General features: G+C 41.3%; 1 protein-coding gene across 1 annotated transcript in view; it reads left to right on the top strand.

The window, feature by feature from the left end:
* The window catches only part of BRWD1 (bromodomain and WD repeat domain containing 1), a 74,094-nt gene continuing 47,179 nt past the window's right edge, over positions 1-26,915 (top strand). Inside the window, 18 exon segments of the mRNA XM_029046557.2 lie at positions 1-162; positions 263-321; positions 467-496; positions 636-695; positions 15,522-15,672; positions 15,843-15,941; positions 16,243-16,403; positions 17,068-17,289; positions 20,012-20,112; positions 22,100-22,121; positions 22,123-22,158; positions 22,160-22,172; positions 23,300-23,400; positions 24,202-24,242; positions 24,891-24,989; positions 25,615-25,762; positions 26,048-26,182; positions 26,596-26,724. Of these exon segments, the coding sequence (XP_028902390.1) occupies positions 114-162; positions 263-321; positions 467-496; positions 636-695; positions 15,522-15,672; positions 15,843-15,941; positions 16,243-16,403; positions 17,068-17,289; positions 20,012-20,112; positions 22,100-22,121; positions 22,123-22,158; positions 22,160-22,172; positions 23,300-23,400; positions 24,202-24,242; positions 24,891-24,989; positions 25,615-25,762; positions 26,048-26,182; positions 26,596-26,724 (1,656 nt within the window). The 5' untranslated portion in view covers positions 1-113.

Raw genomic sequence — 26,915 nt, 5'->3', positions numbered from 1 at the left:
GGCAATGGCGGCAGGAAAAAGCCGGAGGTAGAGGAGGGGGGGGGAGGGGGAAGCGAGCGGCCCCAACCGGCTCCGGCGCGGCCTCCGGCTGCCCCCCGCCGCCAGGACCGGCCATGGCCGAACCTTCGCTCGCCCGCCGTTCCGTGCCGCTCATCGAATCAGGTAAGAAGGAGGAGGAGGAGGCAGGGACAGTCCTTCTCCTTCCGCCCCGGGGGTGCCCCCTTCCTCACCCGGCTTCTCTGCTCTTCTTCCCTCCCGGCAGAGCTTTATTTCCTCATCGCCCGGTTCCTGTCGGCCGGTCCTTGTCGGAGAGCGACGCAGGTGAGTGCGGGGTTGGGGCGAGGAAGAAGAGGCGACCCCCAACCCGGCCGGTCCTTCTCCTCGCCCTGGGACTGGGAGGGGGGCCAAAAAAACCGGGGCGCTCAATGAATGAAAACCTCCTAACCGGCTTGTCCGTCCGCTGCAGGCGCTGGTGCAGGAGTTGGAGCAGTACCAGGTCTGTGCGTCTCCTTTTTTTCATCCCCCCCCACCCTTTCCCTTCTGCACCCTCCCCTCGGGGTCACCCTCCCTTAACCCCTTGACCCCGTCGATGCCCAGTGTCCACTTACGATCTCCCTTTCCTCCCCTCCCTCCAGCTGCTGCCCAAGAGGTTGGACTGGGAGGGCAACGAACACGACAGGAGCTACGAGGAGCTGGTGAGAGTTGGCACTTTTGAATATGGGGAGGGGGGAGGAGGGTCCTCTTTGCGTTTGACACTTTTAATATGGGGGGGGAGGAAAAGGGGTCCTCCCTAGCCCCCCTTTCCACACCCAAAGAGCATCAGATCGGGGCGCAGAAGAGCATCTGTTGGGACTCTCTTCTCTCTCTCCGGAGTATGATCTTTTTTCCGTTGTCGGGGAGGGTGTTTAATTTTTTTTAATAAGGAGGGAGGGTTTGTTTTGGTTAAAAAATGCCACTGAGCCTCTCTTGGGGTGGGGGGTTGTATGGGGAGATGGTGGAGAGCGGGGCGGGCCTAGTGCTTCTTTTAGTGTTGGTGCTGATGCGTGTGTAGGCGTCTGCCAACCACTCAGAGAGCAGGTCTCATCCGACCATTAGGAGATTTGTTAATGAAGCGATGATTGGGCGGACTCTCCTCTTCCGCCTTCTCTCTTCCCACCCCCTTTGTTGGTGGCTTCTGTCCCTTGTCCTTTCGGAAACGAAATCCTTGAATTCCCCAGGCCGCGGGGGTGGGGAAGGGTTATTCTTTCTCCTTGGTGGAGCCTTCTGGCCCCGACGGGGCCCTTCTGTGAAATAATAATAATCGCTGGTATTTGTTAAGCGTTTACTATGTGCAAAGCACTATTCTAAGCGCAGGGGGCGGATAGAAGGTGATCAGGTTGTCCCACGTGGGGCTCACGGTCTTAATCCCCATTTTACAGATGAGGGAACGGAGGCACAGAGAAGTGAAGTGACTTGCCCAAAGTCATACAGCTGACAGGTGGTGGAACTGGGATTAGAACCCGTGACCTCTGACTCCTAAACCAGTGCTCTTTGTTGTTATTTAAGCACTTACTATGAGCAGAGCACTGTTCTAAGCGCTGGGGGAGATACAGGGTGATCAGGTGGTCCCACGTGAGGCTCACACTTAATCCTCATTTTACAGATGAGGGAACTGAGGCTCAGAGAAATGAAGTGACTTGCCTACAGTCACACAGCTGACAAGTGGCAGAGCCAGGATTCGAACCCATGACCTCTGACTCCCAAGCCTGGGATCTTTCCACTTCTAATAATGGTGACCTTTGACATCACAGGGATGCCCCGAAGCCAGGCTTTCCTGGCAAATGGGGGTGACAGCACGGTCAAGTCAAAGGCTGCGGGATGAAAATCACTCGGGGCGCAACTCTTTTAAGGGGACCTGGCCAGCCCACTGTGAAAGTTTCTCTCTGTGGGTGTGGGCTTGATAAAAGCTTGATTTTAGGATTTTTGATTGGCCGTTGTAGTTTTTCTTTTTAAAGCCACGGGTTAGAAATGATGATGATGATGGTATTTGTTAAGTGCTTACTATGTGCAAAGACCATACATATCAGAAAACTGAATAAGCAAATAGCTTCGTGAAAAGGTCTTGCTGACAGCCAGACAAGACCCTCTTTCCTTCAGCACGGTTATATGCGGATGGAAATACACTTTATGAAAATCGACAAGACCCTCTTTCCTCAGTGCGGTTATATGCAGATGGAAATACACTTTATGAAAATCTTTCCTCTTCCAAACACCCCCCCACCCCTTTTTTTTTTTTACTATGGTGTCAGGGAACCCTATTCTGGTAATAAACGCTTAAGGTAATCATTTTAATTCAATATATCTTATGAAACATTCTTTGGTCTTTGTTTCTCAGACATGATGATGGTATTGGTTAACAGTGCCAAGCACTGTTTTAAGCGCTGAGGTAGATCCAAGGTAATCAGGTTGTCCCACGTGGGGCTCACAGTCTTAAATCCCCATTTTAGAGATGAGGGAACTAAGGCACAGTGAAGTGACTTGCCCAAGCTCACACAGCTGATAAATGGCGAAGTGGAATTAGAACCCATGACCTCTGACTCCCAAACCCGGGCTCTTTCCACTAAGTCACGCTGCTTCTCTTGAAACATCCCATTTTGTCCCTTCTCTATGCTCAGGTTAGCACTTTTGATTGGTTTTATGAACTTAACATCGAAGTGCTAAATGGCCTATAATTTCCCATAGGAAATACTTTTAATTCACTTTATTACTTTCCCACGATCCAAAAAATGGACAGACAATACAAATTAAGCAATAGCTACCTGATCAAATAAAGATGTAATCAATAATACTATTTTGAATTAGACTTTTGTGTACATATGTAGATATAACACACCAAATATCTTTCATAGCCTAATCAACAGAAATTTTATACTAAAATATCTGCATTATCTATGCCAAGTAGATGCAATTATCTGATACTGAATCGAAATTAACCTTAGCCACTATCGAATTAAAATGTTTCAAAGGGAGGGAAAAGGAAGTGCACTGAAATTCAGTAGCACTCTGGCAGAAGAACGGCAGTGGGGAAGACGGTACTTGTCTATTATCTCTATCTTGTTTGCACCATTTACAACTTAGAAGTTGAGTCCTATTTTCAGGCTTCTGTGTTAAAGTAGCGAATACTGAGATTCCTCTTAATTTTTCCTCAGTTCAGAAAAACTGCATTTAAAAATAAAACTAAGTAATTCAGACTTAATAGACATTGTCTCAGGCTTTGTTTTCAGCTCGTTGTGGGCAGGGATGTGCTGTTTAGTGAACTCTCCCAAGTGCTTAGTACAGTGCTTTGCCCACAGTAAATGCTCAATAAATACAATTGAATGAATGGATTACTTTGTGGAGAAAGTTGGCTAAAACTGATTCCTCCAAAAGGTAAACATTTGGGAAAGCTCACTTTAGACATTGGGATTTGAGTATTGTGAGAATTTTTACACTTATGGTGCTACTACTATTTGGGTTCTTCCGATTCTGTCACTTCACACACGCTGTTTTGTGACTCTTTGGTTAGAATTGAGGTAATTCTTTCCTTCTACTCTAAGATTATCAGTAGATTAGTAAATGTGGGTAAATGTAATTTTACTGCGCATGGTCAAAAATGTTCCTACACTGTAATCCCAGTGAGTGCCTGAAAAGTCAATGTTCAGTTAAGCAGCCTTTTTTTACAGGAACCTATGAGTTCAATTCGTAGTGAGGTCAGACAGTATCTGGGTCTCTCTTGCCCTTAGATTAACAAGAGTTCTGTAAGTCTTAATTCAGAGGAATGCTCTTTAATTTTTTTTTCACCCTCCCCACCTCCTCCCCCCTAGGTTTGGCATACCCACTCCTAGCTTTTTTTTTTCTTATTTTTATGGGCTTTTTGGTTTTGTTTTGTTGGTCTCCCCTCCTCAATCCCCTCTGTAAGCTGCTTTTTGAAATAGTGATTCTGTCTTGGATGGGACTCAGGTGCAAATTGCACCTGCTGAAAGAAGAGTATTTAAGCTTTCCCCTTTTAGGGTCCAAACAAACGGAATACAGGCAAACTGCTAGAATATGTAGGAGTTTGAGTGAAGGCAGAGATGGAGCCTGGAAGGAAATCAGAAGACTTGAACCAGAAAAGATCCTCCTCGGAGGAAGAAGGAAGATTAAGGAACATTGGGAAAATTTTGGCACTGAGACCACTCTTGTCACATAAGACCCACCTGATACATGTCTCCCTTGGCTCAAAGCCGTGGAAATGAAATTCAGGTATTGAGGTATGCTTCAAGTGGAGTGGTGCATCCATAGCAGTAGATCTTGGTAGTCAAGTGTAAGGTATTGACCAACAAGGCTGGAAAGTCGGGGAGATGAGACCCATTTCTTTGGGGACTAAAAAGATCCTGCTTCATCCATTGATGGGGGACTTCTCAGAGAACCTGGGGCCAAGTTGAAAAGAACTTGGAATCCTCCTATTAACAAATCTGTTCATGTTATAACTATTAATTAGATCATTCTGCCTCCCTGGGGACAGCGGTGAAAAATGTACCTACAGAAAGGAGGGATTTGGCAGGGGGATTGGTTCTGGGGCCCCTCCTTAAACCCGTTTCACCAGCTTGCCCGGAATCTGGAAGCCGCACTGAGACCACCAATACAGGGCAACAGGGTTTAGAGGAGAGTGGTTGGGTTGCATATAGAAATAGTGGTATATATAGGCTTTATTATTTTGTTTGTGCATGGCTCATTAGGTAGGCACTCATCAAGATAGTCCTTGGAAAGTTCCCTTAGAACCTTCCTACCCCAAAACATGCCCCAAATTGTGGGTTATTGGATCAGAAAACAACTTTTTCGGGAAACTAGTGGAATTACTCTTACCCTATGTGAACAGGAATAACCTACTTATTTGATATTATTTCTATGTTTTCTAAATCTTGGAATGGAGTGGGAACAATTAAAGACCTTTGCCGGGTCCAAAATAGTAACTAAATGAACTGAAACCAGCATCATCTTATCCTTCTCTGTTGCTGAGATTTAGTTTTTTTGCCTATCTTGTGATCCTGGGCTTTCTTTGCCATGGGTTACATTACTATCATTTTGGGTTTTATCCCTTTCCAAAATGAACCAAGAAGCCCTCTCCATTTTTCAGAAAGTGTATCTTATTTGGTCCTTACAATGGAGGGCTCACATGTTGCAGTGTTTCTTACCTCAAATTACACTCCTGATTGCTGAGCCTAATTAGGATGCAATGTAGGACCTAACATGAATAAGGTATTGGCTTTTCCCAAGGACTGCGAGCCATGTATGCCATGGGCCACAATGAATGTGCCTAAGACTTGCGTGTACCTTTTGGAGACTCTACAGTCTTGTAACTTTCAAGTAAGTTTTACAGCTCTTTTTTGTTTTTCCTCTTCTCTACTGCACACCCACTCACTGTATATAATCAACCCATTAGGCAATGGGAGGTGCCTGGGGCCAATTCTGGTCCAGCTAAGCCTTCTAGAGAGGCTTTAGTGCAACGTTATTATGCAAACAACTTTCCCTTTCTTGGTTATGTCTGGCTTTTAGTGATTGGTTAATTTTATCTCAAGAAGTAACGTCTGATTTCTGGTTCCCCAGTCCTTTAATTCGGTTCACCTAAGGGCCCCTGCAGAGTTCAGACCTCTCCTTCCCTTTGCTTTTTATCACATAAATGCATTAAGAAGTACGATTCAACTCAGATGTATAGTTGATAAATAAAAATAAGAAATGGAACACCCCAGAGCAAATATAAACATTTGAGTTCCTGAACCGGTGTGCATCTGGAATTGACATTTTGAATTTCAAAATGCAGTTTGATTCTTCAGTTAGTCTCAACACCTGAAATCTTGTGACTTGAAACAGTAGTGGTGCCACCACAATAAAAGGGAACAAAGCAAGAATATCCCCTCCCTCCCTCTCTCTCTCTCTTTTAGCACTCTTATAAAAAATACTTGTGTGATTAAACCCGTGCTTGTGAAGAAATCAAACTCAAAATTGAGGCAGTTCAGGTTTAGAGTGATTGATTTTTGTGAGCCATGGAAAAAAGGGGGTTTTATTTTCTCAAGTACCAAATCAATGCCAACAAAAGAGGAAAAAGTCAATGTGTGAAAATACTGCAACTCTGGGAAGCCTAACTAAATGTAGCAAAAAAAAAAAAAAAAATCCAGTTTGAGGTTTAAAATTGTGAGGAATGGAAACCAAGTATTATGGGAAAAGTTGTTTCTGAAACATTTTGTAGAACCCTCAGGGATACTATGGAAGGTGCAACAAATTGTGTAAATCTGTTGATAATCACTTGGTTACAGGAAATGTTGTTGGAAACAGAGGCATTCATAATTTAAAAGTGAACAACCACATAGGTTCCTCAATTAGGGAGGCTAATTTACTGGAAAAAAATATACCAGATTATAAGGAATAGTGGCCAGTATAGATTTGGAAAGTGGTCATGCCAGCTGTGACAGTGAAATCAGGGATGGGCAAAGTACAGCCAAATGGACCACCATCTGGAAAGTTGAATTTGACCCAAGCCACCGTTTCTGCCTGTAGCAGCTTCTAAGCAGTCATGGTTCTGGAGCTGTAGCAAGTGGAAGCTGCTTATTTGCACCCCCAGCAGACGCCCCCCATCCTCTGCTCTTCAGCAAATCAGCCAGTAATTGTGGCCTGCATAAGATCTCTAAATCAATTGGTAGTGTTTGCCGAGCACTGCGGTAAACGCTTGGGAAAAGTAAAGTAGAATTAGCACATTCCCTGCCTTGAAGAGCTTAAAGTTGAGCAGGGAGATGGACACAAAATAATTTAAAGAGAAACATAAATTGCCTAGATAAGTGCTTATAAGTCCTCTAAATTGTAAGTTTGTTGTGGGCTGGGAATGGGTCTACCAACTCTGTACTCTCCCAAGAACTTAGTACAGTGCTTTGCACATAATGAGTGCTCAACAAATATGATTATGCAGTAGGGTATGTAAGTTGATATGTTCAAGAATGCTGTGGATGGTTGTGAGTGCAGTTGGCCTCCTCCCTGGCAGCAGCAGCAGCTCTCCCTGAAGCAGCATGGCATAGCGGATAGAGTATGGGCCTGGGAGTCAGAAGGTCGTGGATTCTAATCCCAGCTCTGCCACTGGTCTGCTGTGTGACCTTGGGCCTCAGTTACCTTTTACTTCACTTCTCTGGACCTCAGTTACCTCATCTGTAAAATGGGGATTGAGACTGAGCCCCATGTGGGACAGGGACTATGTTCAACTCTGCTTGAATCCACCCCAGCGCTTAGTACAGTGCCTGGCACATGGTACGTGCTTAACAAATACCATTATTATTATTATTATTATTTGGACTGGGCTGAACTGGCCAGGAGAGAGGAGGAGGGAAGAGACCATTATGGTCACCTCCACCCAGCCTGGTCCCTGTAGGCTGGTGGTTCTGGGGCTTCAAGAAGAGAAAATGGGAGAACTGATGATTTTCTCCTTCCCCAGTCCCCACCACTGTGACAGTCTGGACAGGAAGTGGGGATAGAACAGCCCCATAAGGGGCAGGGCCATTTGACCATGAAATGAAAACATTCTGTACTGTTTTTTGTTTTTTTAATGGTTCTCGTTAAGTGCTTACTATATGCCAAGCACTGCAGTACGTGCTGGGTTTGATACAAGATAATCAGGTTGGGTGCAGCCCCTATCCCACATGGGGCTCACTGTCCATCGGAGGGAGAAAAAGATTTAATCCCCATCTGACAGATGAAGTAACTGGGACCCAGAGAAGTTGTGACTTCCCGAGGTATCACAACAGACAAATGGCGGAGCTGGGATCAGAACCCAGGTCAACTGACTCCTAGACTCTTTTCAAAATATTGCTTCCCTTTTTTTAAAAAAAAAATAATTAAGCTAAAACTAGGTTAGTGGCCCATGAACCAAAATAATTGCCCACTTCTATTCTGGGTGTGGAAAATTGATTTACAGTGGTGGTCCCTGTTGAACTGAATGTGACTGGAGTACATCTTCCCTCAGATATAGATGTAGTTCAGGAACCTGTGGAAAAGTAATAGGAAATTATTTAATGGGGTATTGTACTCTCCAAACAGTTTAGTGCTCTGTACACAGTATGTGATCAGTAAACACCAATGATTGATTAGTTATGGCCAATCAACATTGCTTAATCATAGAGTAATTTAAGCACTATTTAATATTACAAGGGGAGTTATAATATGATTTATGAGTCTTTGGTGGCTGCAAAAGCAGAACTCGTTCTGCTGGTAGTGGTTTTGCAACTTCAGTGATCAATTTGTCCAATTTAGGCTAATTAGCAGGCAGACTCCTTTGAAATACTTGTGCACCTTTGAAGGTGACCCTAAAGGAGGGAGTTCAGTCATATTTATAAATTCATCTTCTTTCTTGAAAGCTAATGCAAGATTTTGTTTTTAAATCCCATAAGTTTAGCAGATGGTAGATAAATCCATAACTAGTACTTCATCTGTTTCACTGTCTAGCGATGATTGGATTGGCTAAATTTGAGGTCCTTGTTGAACAATGATTTCTCTGAATGAGATGTAATTGACTCCAACATCTTCCTTGTCCATTTCTAAACTAAATCACCACCCAACTTCTCAGCAATGTCTTTGGTTATCTCCTTAGGAGGCTCCTCAGTGCCTCTGTGGTCAGAGCTCTCTCCAAGATCTGTTGATCGTTAATTCTTTAATCTGAGCGCCCAGATGGACATGGCAGGTCAGGGTTTCTGTGGATGGAAGGGCAAAGGTTAGGGCAGGTGAAGAATAAGACCTCAATTCAGTTCATGTTTCTGGAGTGGCTGTACTACTGTATTAAACACTTTGTGCCAAGCACTGTATTGAGCAGTGGGTTAGATATAAGATAATTAGGTTGGACACAGTCCCTGCCCCTGTAGGACTCACAGCCTGAGTTGGGAAGAGTAGGATTTAATCCCCATTTTATGCATGAGGAAACTGAGGCACAGAGTGGTTAAGGATTTGCTCAGGGTCACACATTGGGCAAGTGGCAGAGCTGGGATTAGAACTCCCGGGTAAGGTAGCAAACCACGTTGGTTGTATTTCTTGGGTTGGTTGTATGGAGGAGTAGTTTAAACCTGAGGCACAGTTATAGATATTGGAAACCTCTATACAAATACAAAAGTTTCTGCCCAATCTGCATCATGCTGCTCAAGGCAGAGGGGAGCTGTTGACCTCTGGATATTTAGGGACTGAGCAGCAGGGGACCAGTGGGGATTAGGTTTTGGTTTGCGGTTTGTTTGGTTTATGTTTTGTTTTGTTTGTTTACAGTTTTAACATATTGTCTTCAGTTTTACTTGAGACAACTATATAATTATTGAATTAGAGGCCTGTTGGTCAGAGAGAAATCTTAAAATGATACTGGGCTCTACTTGAATGTCTGTCTGTACCCCTCAATGCTGATGTTTCTGATTTGATTGGGTGTCTTGTCTCTTGCTGTCTTTTTTTATTTTTCTCCTCTACACAGTGTATGTGAAAAGACTGACAAGCCTGTGACTCAAGTCCTTTTAGGAAAACTGAACCCTGCTTGTGATTCATGGTTTTCGTAGTGTAGTGGTCCAAAAGTCGTGACCTAACTCTGCCGAGGGTGAGGGTGTAGCGGATAGAGCATGGGCCTGGGAGTCAGAAGGTCATGGGTTTTAATCCCTCCCCCCATTTGTCTGCTGTGTGGTCTTGGCCAAGTCCCTTCACTTCCCTGTGCCTCAGTTACCTTATCTGTAAACTGGGGATTAAGACTGTGAGCTCCATTCGGGAGAGGGACTGTGTCCAATCTGATTTGCTTGTGTTCACCCCAGCGCTTAGTACACCGCCTGGCACTAAACAAATTCCACAATTTCTATTATTATTATTTGACTACTAATGCTTCCTAGTTCCCCCCCTTCCGATTGAAGTTACCCTTCCCTCTGTCTTCCAAATATTTCTTCAGCAGATCTTGCTTGTGATTGTCCTGCTTCAGCTTATCATTTACTTACCTCTCTTGCCGTTCATTTTTTGTACATATCAACAGAATTATGATGGTCAATCATATTTGAGTGCTTGCTGTGGGCAGAGCTCTGTACTAAGCGCTTGTGAGAGTTCAGTATAATAGACACATTCCCTGACCAAAACGAGTTTACAGTCTGGAGGGGGAGACAGACATTAATATAAATACCTAAAACTACAGATATAATAAATTACAGATGTACTAGCTCTGCCTCAGTGCTGACGGGCTAGCTGTAGTGACAGATCGCATTCGTATGGCTTTTAGGTGAACCTGATCAAACTTTCAGAAACGGGTTATGATGTGTATTCCAGGTCCAAAATGTGCAGCCACTTTGTTTTGTCCTTAGCTGTCTTTTTCCACTCTTTTTTCTGTGGTGCCCTGACATGCACCTTGTGTTCATCTCCCCTCCCAGTCCCAAAGCACTTATGTTTGTATCTGTAGTTTATATTAATATGTGTTCCCCTCTGTAGACTGTATGACTGAATGAATTTTGGTGTCGTTTCTCCCCCCCCCCCCCCCAATTTGGAGGGCTCCCCAAGGAAGTTCTGTCTTATCAGTTGACTGGTTTTCAGTTTCAGTGTGTCACCAGTTAGGTACTGCCTTGGTAGTAAAACTCTGGAAAGGTTTTCAGCTCTGAGGTTCTGGCTACTTCAGGTTTGTTGGTCCATGTCTCTGTTTCTAATGCAAAATGTGCTCACTTACAAGGTATATGGGTTCACTTTGTTTACTGGATGTAGCTTTGAAATTTTCAGATTATTCAAAGTGCACAACTGATCAAGTGTAAATTGATGACCTTGACACATACTCCATCAGTGACATGAAGCAGAGTTACTTGATGCGTTCTGTTCTTTTTCAGTCTATTTATGCACCATTGTACCAGAATGCAGCAAAAGACCTTGAAGTTGATTTTAGAATTTGCCCAGATATTACTGGTAGACAGGAGCTTTGTATCTATTTCTAACTTGGGACTTTTTCCTCATATATTTAATTTATAAAAGGAAGAGTGTTTTGCTGTGAATATTTATGATATATTGGTTGAAGGCTCCCTCATGCTGAGAAAACTATTCCTAAGCATATATAATTTACCCCTCTTCCACTGCAAAAGTTACCGCAAATTTTGTCTCTTGCCCTTTGTGATAAGGTGGATGTGATAAGGTGGATTCCCTTGGTGTTGTAAGGTGGCTTTGTATAATTACTAGGGAAGTCGTGTAAGGTTCTCAGCTGGAAATAGCTGTTTCCCTTTGGCCTTGTTCCTGAAAGAAATTAGATTGACTAAGAGGTTATCAATCAAACTGGTATTTATCGAGCACTTCAGCGTGCCGAACTCTGTTTTAAGTGCATAGGAGGGAACAATACTGTATAGGTAATAGATATGACCCCTGCCCACAAGCTCTTAATCTATTCTGAAGAACAAGGGTTGCTTTTTTTTTTAAGAAAATATAGGGTGGGCTGGTGAAAATTTTGTAATCTAGAAACCTTTTAAGAACAGAACAGAGGACCCTTGAGACTTTATTTAAAAAAAAAACAAACAACCAAAAAAAAGTAAAATGAGTTGCCTCAAAACCTCCTCCTTGCAAGCTTTGTTTGATCATCTGAGTGGCAAAGTAAGAGGCCAACAAAATTGGAATAGCATATTGCAGATATCAAAGCTTATAATAAAAATGAAAAATTCTCTCAAAAGCAGAAAGTCAGCTAAGAAATCAGTGATTTACCATTACTTGATGGTAATGATGTGCAAGTAACGTACATATGAAAAATATTTCCAAAGAGATTATGAAAAAATCCTAGTGAATGTTTGTGTGGTTTGGTTTTTTTTTCCAAGGAAAATTATTGGGATTCCACATCCAAACTGTTTTTGTAGAGGGGAGGTCAGGCCAAGTGGGGGATCAGACTGAGGCCTTCATAAACTTCACCCCGTTAATAAACTAACAGTAAACAAATCAAAAAGATTGGGTGGCATCTGTCAAAGTTCTGAAGAAAGGAGACTGGTTAAGCAGATAGCGAGGTTAACGATCCTTGAAACACAATATATTTTCTGTACGGAGAAATCCTATCCTAATTAATGAAGCTCTGTAATTCTTTGAAGGGTCAGGAAGCATCGTGGCCTGGAAAAAAGAGCACAGGCTTGAAAGTCCAAGGTTCTGGGTTCTAATCCAGGATCTGCCGCTTGCCTGCTGTATGGCCTTGAGCAAGTCTCTTAACTTCTCTGTACCTGTTCCTTTTTTATTTTTTATTTTAATGGTATTTGTTAAGGGCTTACTTTTGTCAGGCTGTACTGTACTAAACACTGGAGTAGATAAAAGCCATTCAATTTGGACACGGTCCCTGTCCCACAAGGGCTCACAGTTTTAACTCCATTTACAGAAGAGTTAACAACCTAGGTCACACAGCAGACAAGTGCCAAAGCTGGAATTAAAACCCAGGTCCTCTGACTCCCAGGCACGTGTTCTTTCCACTAGGCCACGCTGCTTCTCGATGCTTTCCTCATCTGCAAAATAAAGTTTCAATACGTAGTGTGATAGCAACAAACTCCATCCAATATTAATCTGTTGTAGCACTTAATACAGCTTTTGGCACATAGTCAACACGTAGCTATTATAATGTAATTTGAGAGGGCAATCATAGTATTAAACAAATTAAAGTTTTCAAACTGCTTTTGATTAAAATTCCACACCGAAGACCTCTCCAACAGGATAGTCAAAGAATCGAAAGGAATAGAAACAGTGTGATCTTGGGGAAAGAACACGGGCCTGGGAGTTGGAGTTGTAATCCCATCTCCACCACTTGCCTGTCTTGTAATCTCAGACAAGTAGCTTAGCTTCTTTGCACCTGTTTCCTCATGTGTACAAGGGGGATTTAAATACCTGTTCTCCTTACCTGTTGGACTGTGAGCCTCCTGTGGGACAGGGATTGGGTCTGACATGACTATCTTGTATCTACTCAAACTCTTAATACAGTGATTGGCACATAGTCAGGGCTTAACACTCAGTCCATCAATTGTATTTAATGAGCTTTGCCTGTTCCATAGCACCGTACTACTAAGCAGTTGGGAGAGTAAAATACCACTGATAATATTCACGATAATTTACTCTCCCAAGTGTTTAGTCCCATAAGAGAATAATGACAATAATAGTAATAGTTGTTGTTGTTCTATTATGGGCCAAAACTGACCAGGCAGTAGGAGGAAAAGGTAGGGTTAAATGTCAGTTTTGAGCTGGAGATGGGTAAATAGTGGCAACCTTCTGGATTGATGCTAAGATCACTTTTACATCTTTTTCATAAGTGATCCGGAGGAGAACTGGCTTAATGAAAGCTCCAACCTTGCAAGTGACACTGAACTTCTCTGGGTCAGGCAGATGGGTGGAAAAAACAGTTGGAAGATCTGTAAAGCAGAGTAGGCAGAAATGTAGCCCAACCTGCATACTTTGCTCTTCTAGCACCAGCTTGCTCACTGTACCCTGACCTCATCTCTTGCTGCTGACTCGTTTTTTCATGTCCTCCCTCTGGCCTGGTACTCTCTCCCCCTTCATATATACCAGATCACCACTTGCTCCACCTTCAAAGCCTTTTTGAGGTTACCTGTCCTCTAAGAGATTATTGAGGTTATTGAGCCTTATTGAGGTTGCATCTCCTCTTCTAACCTTCCTGATTGTAAGTCCTCTTTTCCCCAACTCTCTCTCCCTTCTACATTATCTACGTACCTGGATCTGTGACCCTTGACATCTGATTTTTTTTTTTTTCCCACCCCACCCTCAGTCGTGGCTCAGGAAGTATCTTGTAGTTTTAAGCAACTGTTCCCTCAAACCATCAGTCAAAAACACCAATAAAATTTTGGGTCTCACCAGACCCCTCCCCCCCCCCCCCAAAATTTCATGGGTTTTCCACAAAGTGAAAATGAGACATGCCCACACCTGAAATACCAATCTGTTCACTACTTCTTAGGAAGAACATAGTAGCTGGGAAAGGGTGGTTGGTGACCAGAATAATCAGGGAGATTGAGCAGCATCTTTATGACTCTTCAGTCTGAGAAAATAAAGGTTAGGAATGGGGCCTGATTGAACAATTACCGAATCATGAAGGGTGAATATGAGATTGTTCACAGACTCCCAACAGGAGAAGGGGTCAACCATTGAGCCTTGAAGGTGTGGGGTCCAAATAATAAGGAACTCAATGGGTGGTAAATATATGGAATTCTTAAATACAAAGATATGCAAGTAAAAATTATCAATAGGTTCAGGGAAAGTTGGATAAACTTGTGAATGGGAGGCTTTATAATGAGTTAGCAAGTGGAAAACTGTAGGATGTTTTATGATACATGCAAAACCATGAAGATGGATGCCATGGGGGAAAGCTGTGAATCACACTATACTTTCACACATCTTTTGGGTGCACTGTTGAAAACGGAAGATGCAGTCTGATCCAGTAGTGGCATTCTTGTTAAATGTTTACAAGGTTAAGATAATTCCACTTTTAAAATTTTGAGTAATGTTGTTTACTGGAAAAAAAATACTTTTGGGGTGAAGAAATATTAAAATCCCAGAAAAACTATTTTTAAAACACAACATAGATGGCATGTTTACAATACACTACAGCAGATGCCAGAGCATCTTAAATTCAGTTTTTCTTTGTGGAGCAAAATATTGTTTTTCTTTTGGAGTGTCTTTAGTTGAGAGTTGGAGTATATTTTTCAAGAGATGAATTATACTGGAATTTGTAGGTAGGGAAGAAGAGAACCTGGATGGATTTGTTTTGTAGTTTGCATGCTGCGTTGCTAGCTTTATTTTATTTTTTTTTTAATTTTTTTCTCATCCTGCCCCTCTCCTTGCCCCATTCCCCCCTCTCCCCCAAAAAAGTGACTCTTGCAATTCAGCTTCAATAATGGCAGATTCGACTTGTGGTGAACAGATAGTACTGCTGTGTTATGTGGTTACTTAGGCATAACTCCTGATGGACTTCAAGGTCTTTTTTGAGGTTACCTAAGGTGGCAATGTTGGGGGGAAAAGTTCAGAGGGACCAGGGTGCATAAGTGGTACAGTTGAAATGCTCTGTCACTCAGAGTGATGGTGACTTTAAGATTTTTAAGATGGGAGCCTGTGGTTTGCACCTCACTTGCATCTTTTCACTCTGAAGACAACTAAGTGTTAAATTTGCCAACTTCACGCCCAACACCCTGTACAAAAATAAGGTGAAAACAGATTTCTACAGGAAACCTATTTTGGAAATAATAACACCTCCTTTGGGGATTAACTGTGTATGTTATGTAAAAGCTATTGGGTTGACTGTAAAAAAAAATTACAGCCTGAATATTTAATTTTTAGGTCTGCATCCGTGTGACGAGGCTTATGTATCCTTTTCTACCACCTTTTAGGAATTCTAAAATAGTAGTGCATATATACTATTGAAGTACCTATTATTTCCTGAAACTTTTGAGGAACTTTAATAATGCTTAACATGAATAAATCTGTGACCTAAACTTACACTACTCCCTCAAACATTTACCTTCTAAACCTTTGTTTTTGTACAGGTCTTGTCTAATAAACATGTGGCTCCAGATCACTTGTTGCAAATTTGCCAACGTATTGGGCCTATACTGGATAAAGAAATTCCACCCAGCATTTTGAAAGTCACCTCTTTACTTGGTGCAGGGAGACAGTCTCTGCTTCGAACAGCGAAAGGTACTTGTAGCAAGTATTTTAACTTATTTGTTTAGTGGGTTCAGTAGTTGAAAAGTGATGTAAACGGCATATGTGAAAAATGGTACATTTAGTTGTTGAGATATAAACAGCCATAGTTTGTCATTTTGAGTTAATTGGTCTCTGAAACAGATTCTTAATTCATTTTAAAGATTGCAGGAATACTGTTTGGAAAGGCTCTGCCTTTGCTGCTCTTCATAGAGGAAGACCTCCGGAAATGCCTGTGAATTATGGTTGTCCTCCAAGCCTTGGTAAACTGATTTTTTTGTTTTTTTTAATCATCTAAGCTGCTAGGTAAATTTCTTACCATACTGAATTTAGAAGTCCCTTGTGTGAACTGTTCACATACTTTGCCCAGTGCCTCAATCACTTGTAAAGAGGAATTATGCAAAGGAAAAGAGACAGTATATTGGTGTTATTAATAAAACTGAAAAATTTGAAATGGCGCTTAACACTTCATTTAAAGATAGTTTGGAATGAGGCTAAGCCGTTACAGCTCTTGAGTTTGTTTCCGTAGTTTAATCCTAATTTGATCTCTTTTTTTTTTCCTAGTGGAGATAAATCGTGGAAAACAACTGACAGGATATGCATCTTTTAGCACTGCATTTCCAGGAAGCATGTATCAACACATAAAAATGCACAGGAGGATTCTTGGCCATCTTTCTGCCGTGTACTGTGTTGCATTTGACAGGACAGGGCACAGAATATTTACTGTGAGTAAATATCTTAAAACTTATACTCTTTAAGAAGAGTTTGCTGAACAGAAGAAAATATGAGATTTTGTTTTTAACACTGGTATAAGGGTTTGAGTTCAGTCTCCTATCCTGTCAACGTAGTGGGGTAGAGGGAAACTAGGGTGGGTGTGATGAAGTAACTTGGTATCTTTTTTCTTTCTTTTTTTTTTTTTTGAGAGTAGGGCAGGCTCTTACTGAAATAAGATAACAGGTTGGCACTCTACTGAACTGGTGGCTAGTTCTATAAATAGGAGAAGTGCTGTCTAGTCCTAGAACACTGAGATATTGATACCGATCCAATTTGTTAGCATTGATTCACTTTATAATGATGGGGAGGAACTGAACCATTCAGAATCTTGGTTTCCCCATTATTAATATGAAAGCCATGCTCCCCGCTTTAGACACCTAGAAATGTGAGGTGCTAATGTTCATAAATGCTATGGGCTCTCTGGATATCTGCAGTATGTATATATAAAATGTGAACAACCTTGAACTGGTAAAATTGTTATTCATGTAAACACACCAATTATAGATATCCTGGAAAAAACAGATGTTTAATTTAGCAAAGGACTTACTTTTAAAATTCTCCAACATACCATGCTGTGGAAAGGTGTAATTTTATTATTTTTTTTTTTATTAAAAGGGCTCGGATGATTGCTTGGTGAAGATTTGGTGTACATACAATGGCCGATTACTGTCTACGTTAAGAGGCCACTCAGCAGAAATTTCTGATATGGCAGTGAACTTTGAAAACACTATGATTGCTGCAGGAAGTTGTGATAAAATAATCCGAGTATGGTGCTTGAGAACTTGTGCTCCCGTTGCTGTGCTCCAGGGACACACTGGGTCAATTACATCTTTACAGGTAAAGTGGGTGGGCTTGCACATTCCTCCTCATCTTCAATCACTTTCCCCTGCCCCCCACGAAAAAGAGCTCGCAAGGCTTCTCTGGAGGTTGGGGACCTGCAGGAAGCAACCTGTCAATCTACCAGTTACTCAGTGGTGTTGAGCAGTTTCTGTGCCTAAGCTCTTGAAAGACATCAGTACAATAGGTTTGGTAAACATGGTCCCAGCCCTCAAGGAGCTTAGGGTCTAGGTGGGGAAACAGACATTGAAATAAATTCCAGGTAGAGGAATTGGTGGAGGATATGGTTCTCCTTACATTCTCAAAGCGACACGTGTCAGAAGTTGTCCTGGGGCAGGTGAAGTGGGGAGGGAGAAAGGAGCAGCCTGCTTTAGAAGCTGGGCCTGGACCCACCTTTTCCTGTTGCTCAAGAAATCGGAGGGTGTCATTTAAAGGGACCCTTTGCCCTCCCCCGCCAAAAACATCTAGAGGCCTGCAGCACTTCTGGCTTCTCCATTTTTCACAGATGGAGGCTGGTATTTGCCAATATTATGCATAACGAATAGAGCCTGGCCCTGGTAGTGCGAAGGACCTAAGTTCTAGTCCCGGCTCCACCACTAGTCAACTGCCTGCTCTGTGACCTTGGGCAAGTCACTTTGCTTCTCTGGGCCTCAGTTGCTTCATCTGTAAATGGGAGCCCATGTGGAACAGAGATTGTGTCTAACCTGATTAGCTTGTATCTGCCGCAGTGCTTAATACCATGCCTGGCACACAGGGCTTAACAAATACCATGAAAAGGAAGACTTTGAAAAATACTTCAGCTGTATTTTCCAGTTTTCCCACACTAAAGATTGTAACTTAAAAGGACTCCAGGAAAATTTAAGTTGTACTGTCAACCGTGACAGGAATCTAATGATAAAATTATAATACTGAGAGTAATTGTAAAAGCATGGGAGAAAAATATTGAGAAGTAGAATTTAAACAATTGTTGCCTACTAGTATCATTTAAAATACTAGTACACATTTTTCCTCTGCATCCTTTTTTCAATGAATCATAAAGTAATTTTTAGCATTCTTTAATTGCTGAGTTCAGTCAATCGTATTTATTGAGCATTTACTGTGTGCAGAGCACTGTACTAAGCACTTGGAAGAATACAGTATAACAGTTGGAAGACACATTCCATGCCTACAAGGAGCTTACAGTTCAGAGTTATTTAGAGTTTGCTTCAAGTTTGCAAAGGGTGAGCTGAGAAAGGAAGCAAGAAAGAAGTGGGAATCTGTTATCTTTTAGAGAAGCAGCATGGCATAGTGGATAGAGCACGGGCTTGGAAGTTAGGTCACAGGTTCCAATCTCAGCTCTGCCACTTATCTGTTGTGTTGATCTTGGTCAAATCACTTAACTTCTCTGGCCTGGTGCCTCATCTGTAAAATGGGGATTAAGACTGTGAGCCCCACGTGGGATAGGGACTTAGCTTAGCTTAGCACTTAGAACAGTGACTGGCACAAAGTAAGTGCTTAGCAAGTACCATTATTATTATTATTATTATTATTATTGTGATTGTACGTGAAGCTTCTAGCATCATCTTTTGGAAGACACCCCAAGTAGCCAGAACTTTTATAGTGAAAAGCTAGAGTGGAAATGATGAAAGGATGACCGACTCCTACAGAATATTCATTCAGTCGTATTTATTGAGCGCTTACTGTGTGCAAAGCACTGTATTAAGCACTTGAATATCTTTCTCTCTTCTCTCTGACCCTCTGCCAAGTTCACAGCACAATAGATCTCCACTTCCTTTCTTTCTGAGTATATCTCCTTTCCCTTTCATTTGCCAAAGCCCCCAGCTCCTTGCATGACTTCTGAGTTGTTCTGTTAACCCAGTTAAGAATAACAATTATTTGGACTTGCCTCTTGTGAAACAAGCACAGTACATTTTGTTGCACAAGGGGAAACTGGCCACTGCAGACACTACTCAAGTCCTTGTGTGGTTCTTCCTTTGGCCAAGGAATGTTGGGGATTCACGTTATTTGTCCAGTCTGTTGGAGGGAGACTGTAGGAATATCCCAATTTCACTTCTGAACCCTGCACCTTACAGAGCTGGATTTTAGTAGCAGTTGACAGTACTCTTATGATGGAAAATAACTTTTATGCAGTCGCTTTATCGTTACATGAATTAGCCTTTGATAGCTGGTATAGTTGCTTGCTGTAACTAGTAATGAAGTGGTCAGTGCTCTCAGGAATGAAATATATGTTTTTATTCTTTCTCCTCTTATGGAATCTGATGAACAAATTTAGAATTTTTACTTGGAACGTAATGGGAGAAATAAGACTTCTGGAAGTATTTTTAAGCTACCTAAAAGTTTAGATCTCAACAAACTTCGTTAGTATCACCCTTGGTAATAGGGCAAGGGGCCGAAATGGGAGTTCAGAGTTTCCTCTGCCCCCTCAGCCTAGTTGCAGGGGACTATTTTTAGCTTGTCTTCAACTCCAAGGATTGCAGCAGTGGGTGCCAGAGTCCTATTTTTGAGGGTGAATGTGTTGGAGGTGGGACCAGTCTTGGAACTTGTGTCAGGTTAAATATAGCCCCCTTCCAGTATTTTTGGGGGGGAGGGGGACTACAGAGATTGGAGGGATCTCCTGGGTCTCATTTGACTCTCCCTATTTGTCAGAAAATAGGAACCAGACATTCCCTTTAAATATGTGACTTAGATATGTTTATGTTCTTTTGTATCTTCTAACTCTTAGTTTAGCCCATTGGCCAAAGGCTCAGAAAGATACATGGTCTCCACGGGGGCAGACGGAACAGTTTGCTTTTGGCAATGGGATTTGGATTCCATGAAATTCAGGTATGTGGCTGATTTAAATTGGCTTTGTTTGCTGTAGCCTAGGGCCAGTTTTTCATCTATAACCTGCAAATATAAATGCCAGCAGTATTTGAGTGCCTCTCATGTGCAGAGCATTGTAGTAGGTAATTAGGGAAACATAAAATAGAATGACCTAATCCCTGACCTTAAGGAATCTTAATGAGTGTTAGATTGTTTTTTCACCCAACAGTAAAACTTTAAACTTTAAGTAAGTGCTCTTACTTTTGTGCTTTAAAAAACTCATCTAAAAACCTGAAGGCTTTACTTTATCTGGGTTTGAACAGTCTTCTGAGTGCAGAACATTCACGGTACCAAATGCCTGAGAATGTACAATAGAAAAAGGAAATGTGGTCACTGCCCGGAAGAAGCAGGCAAACCCTCCTTAGGCAGTACACTTGACTGTGTATAGCTAAACTTACTTAGGAAAATGGTTACTTTGAGAGGCATAATATTAATACTACTATGGATGAGGGTTTTTTAAAAAATGCTTTTTAAAATCCTCTATAAGTGACATGAAATTGATGGTATTTTAAACCAAATTTGGAAACAGTGTGGTTAAGGTGGTAGGCATTTCAGGAAATCATTTTTTGCCTCTTCCAAAGTACAATGTAATTTATGATCTGACATGAAGATGTGTGGCCTTATGGATAGAGCATGAGCCTGGGAGTTAGAGGACCTGGGTTCTAATCTCTGCTCTGCCACTGTCTGCTGTGTGCCCTTTGGGCAAGTCACATGACTTCTCTTGGCCTCAGTTACCTCATTTGTAAAATGGGGATTAAGACTGTGAGCCCCATATGGACCTGGACTGTGTCCAACCTGATTACTTTGTATCTACCCCAGTGCTTAGAACAGTGCCTGGCATGTAGTGGTTTAACAAATGCCATTTAAAAAAAAAACCACTATCCTGTCTAGAGCCCTGCACCACCGTCATCGTCTTTGTGCACTGTGTGAGTACTGCGTATAAAGCCGTCCCCTGCATGCTGGGGAGTATAACAAAATCAGAAGACAAACGCTCATCCCTTGAGTTTACAGTGTAATGGAGGGGATAGGGAAGCCACAAATTGTAACCAAGATGTTGGAACAAGTTTAAAAGTGAGGGAAGATGGATCAATGTGTCCCGGAGACCAGGGTTAGACTAGGGATGGCAGAACAGCCTGTCCTAGTGGGAGCCAATCTCCACAAGGGATTCTCTGATTAATGCTTACTTCTCTCGCTCCCCATCTCCTCGCCCTTCTATTTTGCCATACCCCACCCGGAAACCTTGCGGGCTGGCCAGATTGCTCACAGATGCCTGCTAACTTCCTTTGGGCCAAAACCTGCGTGGTAGCCCCACATTTCTCATCCCTCTCTGCCTGGGCACTAGATCTAGTTTCTGCCACCTCTCCACAAGACCCTGTCTCCTGGCTCAGGCCGATGATTGCCGGTTGCACCTGCAACAGTGACAGTTGTCACTGCTGCCAACTGTAGGGTTGAGTTGGGGAGGCAATTGACACTGGGTGGAAATAGCAAGGGTAAGTGAAACGGAGAGGATCAAAGGGAGTGTGTGAAACTCTAACATGAAAAACTTTTGTAGCCAAAAGAAGAGAAAGGGAGAGAACAAGAGCACAAGAATGTTCCTGCAGTGAGGCCAAAAACAAGGGAATGTACCCATAAGTGTGTTCATGGTAATAGGTAATGGTCCATCTCTCAGGGAACTTGTATTTATGTAGAATTTTTTTTTTTTTTTACATTTTGTAATCCTTTCTTGCACTTCTAAAATTGCACTTGATTGTTGACGAAAAATAATGATGGCAAAACTGGATATTTTTATTATGAAAAATCAGTGAGACTCGAATGCTTTGGAGATACCCTGAAATATTTAGATAGATATATAGATGGCAACATCTGGATTAAGCCCTTTATTTTGTAAACTTCATCAATATTTTTATGCTAGTGATCTTATATATCATCTCTCTTTTTGGTTTTAAAGCAATCGCCCTCTGAAGTTCACAGGAAAAACCTAGACCTGGGGTGCAGATGCTTTGCTCGTTCATTTAGCGTTGGTAAGCTAGAACTTTGGCTCATGTAGTTCTTTTGTCTCAAGAAATCAGTGTCTGGCTTTATTATGAACCCTTTTTGAATGCCTGCAATATGTTGTCAGCACATAATTTATGCTTTTTGGAAAGAGTTCATTGAAGCTACCTCAAGTGCTTGACTTTTCCTGTGCTTGCCTGCTGACAGCTACTCACAAGAATTCTGAAGAGGGTGATGAAGGATATGACAAACTCTATTAAAGCTTGCTACCTTTTCTGTTTTTAGAAAATGGTGGCTGAGCCTGGGTTTCCCTCAGTTGGGAGTTTAGAGAAATAGAATAAGGGCTAAATAAAATGTGAATTTAAAGAGTGTAGAATTTCAGTTTTCTCTTTACAGTTGTGAATAATATAACTAGCACATAGTTAAAATTTTTACTCCACTCCAAATAATATTTTAGTAGTTTTATTCCCTCTTCTGGTCTCTGCTCCATTCTCAAAAATTCAGGTTTTGTTAACCAGTAAGCTCAGTTGCCTTAATAGGACAGGTCTTGGAGACTGTCTTTAGCCTGGGAAGATTTTGTTCCAACTTGGGTTGTACAGACTGACATTTTGATTAAAATGTATCTGAAGACCTTTGCCTTAGCACACCTCTTTTCCTATAGCTATGTCCTCTTGCTTCCTTTTTCTCTTCCTCCCCTTGCTTTGAATTAGATTTGAGGTGGGAATGAAGAAAGAGGAAGGGTGAATGTTGTGTCCTCTCTGCCTCTTATAGACTGCTCCTCCAGTTAAGGAAATGGGCTATCATTCAAGCATAGTGCAACCACGTTCCAGAAGTGGAGGCTAAGACCCCTTTCTGGTCCTCCTGAAGTAGAGGAGGCTGGTAGAGTTGTAGGAGAAACACACGCTTTGATAAAAGGCTTTGAAGCATTAGCCGAATTGCGGGCAAGCGAGTATTTATGGATGCTGTTGAATATTTCTATTCTGGACCCAAGTAATAATTTTAAGAGGAAGCAGAGAGCCCACACTATCAGGAAAATATACATTTTGAAAGTAACTTTAAAAGAGCAAAGTTTGGTGTTTTTTTTAACCTTAATGTGGTAACATATATTCAGTTTTTACAATGCATTATTATTTCAACTACTTATTCAAATTTCCAGGTGGCATGTTTTTAGCAACAGGAAGTACAGATCATGTAATCAGGATGTATTTTTTTGGCTTTGAGACCCCTGAAAAAATAGCAGAACTTGAAAGTCACACAGTAAGTAATGTTAAAATGTTTAAAAATCTAAACGTTGACAGTATTTACAGCAGTACAGACTCAAAGGATTGGCTTTGGGACATCTGTCAATTTGTATGCTTTTTACTTTGACTTGAGGACATTCAGTAGGGTGAAAACTTTCTTGTGACATTTCCTTAATTCAGTTTATTAAAATAGGTGTTCAGTAATAATTTTTGCCTTCTAATGGATATTTTTATAAAATCAATCGTATTTATTGAGTACTTACTGTGTGCAGAACGCTGTACTAAGTGTTTTGGAGACTACAATACAACAGAATTAGCAGGCATGCCCCTTGCCCTTAACGAGCATACAATCTAGAGGGGGAGAATTCAGATTTTTGTATTTTCTCTAAATATGCATTATCATCTAATGTATAAGATGTCAGACAATAATTATTTCCAAATAGTAGCAGCAGGAGGAAGAATAGTAGTACATGTATTTCAGAATGAACAAATAACTGCACATTCAGACAAATATATAAGCAAATACACATATGTTGATTATTTTTATCTTAGCCTAGTTTGATTTACTGGATTTAAAGGAAAAACTGAAAAAATGCATGTCTCCCTGAGCAAGGGAGAGTCTCCTGGTGGCCTTAGCTAACTTGTACTGCCATTCATCCTCCTAAGTGAACAACTAAAACAAGATTTTAATGTAAAGATCTCGGGGTTTAGCTAGAAGTCTTTCTTCCGATAATGTAATTTCTCTGTATAGTGAAAACTAAAAATCTCATATTTAAAACTTTGTTTTTTTGTTTTTAATAATTATTTTTCCCACCAGGACAAAGTTGACAGCATCCAATTTTCTAACACCGGTGATCGGTATGTAAAACTCTTATTATTGTATTAATGTAATCTGTTCTACACTTTAAGTCCCAGCTAACTTAATTTCTGGCTTGCATTAAAACCTAAATAGGTAGAATCTTATAGAACAAACAGCCATGAATAAAATAGTATGTTAAAGGTGAGACCATGAGAATCCCCTCCACGGGAGTGATCGCCTACCTCCTCACAGCTTTTTTGAGTTGAACTCCCACCTTTGCTTATCTCTGAAAGTATCTGAGTCTTAAAACTGGAAAAAACCCCAAATAGTGACTCTCTGGCATGTTAGGTTTCGAAGACCTTATTTCTTCGCTGTCCTTAACCTCCCTAAATCCCTGCTTCCTTATCATTCCCATGCTTAAAATGAAAAGCTAGCATCTTGTAAGGGTATCATGATGGCATATCAGTAATATAAGTATTCCAAATCTTAAAGCCATTCTGCATATTTTTTTGACTAGCTTTAGTTTTGCAAGCAAGTTAAACTATTACCTTTTACCCTTCCCTGAAGAAAATACACTAACAGGAATTTCTTTTCTTCCTGATGTGAGCAAGCAACCAATTGTCAAGGGCTGCTTTAATGTGTTTAAAAATAAGAGTGAACTAACTATTCAGTGGATATGTGAGTGTACTTTCTTAACTTATTTTAAGATTCTTAAGTGGTAGCAGAGATGGAACAGCCCGCATCTGGAGATTTGAGCAACCCGAATGGAGGAGCATTTTATTGGATATGGCCACTAGACTGTCAGAGTAAGTTCAGAGCATGTTTCTTTTTAACTTGGGAAGAACAGGTGGAAAAGAGTAGTAGAAAAACGGCCAAGAGGAAGCGAGAGGGTAGGAGAGCATGGCAGTCTTGTCTTAAGTTAGTATCCTCTCCACTTCTTCTTTCCTGTCTGATCACCAAGGGACTTACGTAACTTTTTTTAAAAAGGACTTGGTGCCTCATCTCAGTTGACGAGCAATAGTAAAGCGTCATCCTCTAGAGAAAAATCATACAGCCTCTGTGCAGGTGGCTCTGCAGCTGTCTGCCAAGGTGACAGATTTCAGCTCAGCTTTTGTTTTGACCCGAGACTATATGAATTTTCTCTAGAGGATGATGTATGTGAGCCTGGCCTACTGGAATGGACATGGGAATGGGAGTCAGAAGACTGAGGGTTCAAGGCCTAGTTCTGCCACTGATCTGCTGTGTGACCTTGGCTAAGTCACTTTACCACTCTAGACCTTGGTTTCCTCATATGTAAAATGGGGGCAGTACAGATTGTGAACCTCATTGTCTGGTCTCAGAAGCTTGTATCTACCACAGCGTATAGTACGTAGAAAGGGCTTAATAAATGCCATTGCCGTAATTACATGTAATACTCTAACATTTTGTTAGCGACCAGTCAGAGGAGGAGAAATTTATGAAGCCCAAGGTAACCATGATCGCTTGGAATCAAAATGATAGCCTCGTCGTCACAGCTGTGAATGATCACCTCCTTAAAGTGTGGAATTCTCATACTGGACAACTGCTTCACAACTTGGTGGTAGGTGGAACTTCTAAAGAAACCTGAAAATGTGTTTGTGTAGTTTTTAATTCTTTAAATATTAAAATAATTTTAAACAAAATATTCTTTGGTAAGCTGACTGTTACCAGTGGGGTCAGATACATACTCTGGATTTTTGTGTAGATAAAAGGCTTAGCCAAAGCACAAACTTTAGCTTTTCCATTCACTTTCGAATGGCTAGCATATGTTACTATTTGAGTATTTGTTACATCTATCTTATGCTGCAAGACTGCTGCCTAATGTCATTTTTTGCCTTTGTAAAAGGGACATGCAGATGAAGTATTTGTTTTGGAGACACATCCTTTTGATTCCAGAATTATGTTGTCAGCTGGGCATGATGGTAACATCTTTATATGGGATATTACAAAAGGCACAAGAACAAAGCATTATTTTAATATGGTAAGTACAAAATCATTTTTTAACATGAACCACTACAAAAGTCTATATCTTTTAAAATGATAAAAGAAACGTGGCTGAGGGATGGCAAATCATATTTGTACAAATTGAAATATTTTGTTCAAAACAACTTTCTGATCTATATGAAGGTGTCAGTTCTAGAGTAGACTTTGAAGAGGTCCTTCCTGGTGAAACTGTAAATTCACCCAGCAGAAATGGAGTCTTCCCAGATTCAAGTGGGTGGACCACTTACCTCAGTGGCCTTGGTTTGCAGCCATCCTAATTGAGGGGGTGTACTCGTTTGTTGTGGGAACACAGTTCCCAGGGTGCATTGGATGCTTCTAGAAGATTTCGACAAGGGAACACTTGCGTTCGTAGAGGATCGTAATAAATCGCGCGGCCTCGTATAATTTTAGATTGAAGGGCAAGGACACGGAGCTGTGTTTGACTGTAAGTTTTCATCGGATGGACAGCATTTTGCCTGTACAGATTCTCATGGGCATCTACTGATATTTGGTTTTGGCTGCAATAAACCTTATGAAAAGGTCATTTTTAACTTTGTATTTGACACTTGTAAGCTAAGTAGCATTGCAGTAGAAATATAGGCTTTGATCTCTTGGCCCTCCTACTTCCTAATATGAGCTTTTAAACTCTTGAATTTTTGAAGTTCCTTCTTGGTGGGTAAGAGGGGATCTTTCCTGTGAAAATGCATTTTCTTTGATTCTAGAGGATATCT

This window comes from Ornithorhynchus anatinus, chromosome 18 (genome assembly GCF_004115215.2).
Source record: "Ornithorhynchus anatinus isolate Pmale09 chromosome 18, mOrnAna1.pri.v4, whole genome shotgun sequence".
Lineage (NCBI taxonomy): Eukaryota > Metazoa > Chordata > Mammalia > Monotremata > Ornithorhynchidae > Ornithorhynchus > Ornithorhynchus anatinus.
Note: the sequence above shows the minus strand (reverse complement) of the source record. Positions and strands in the feature narration are given on the sequence as shown.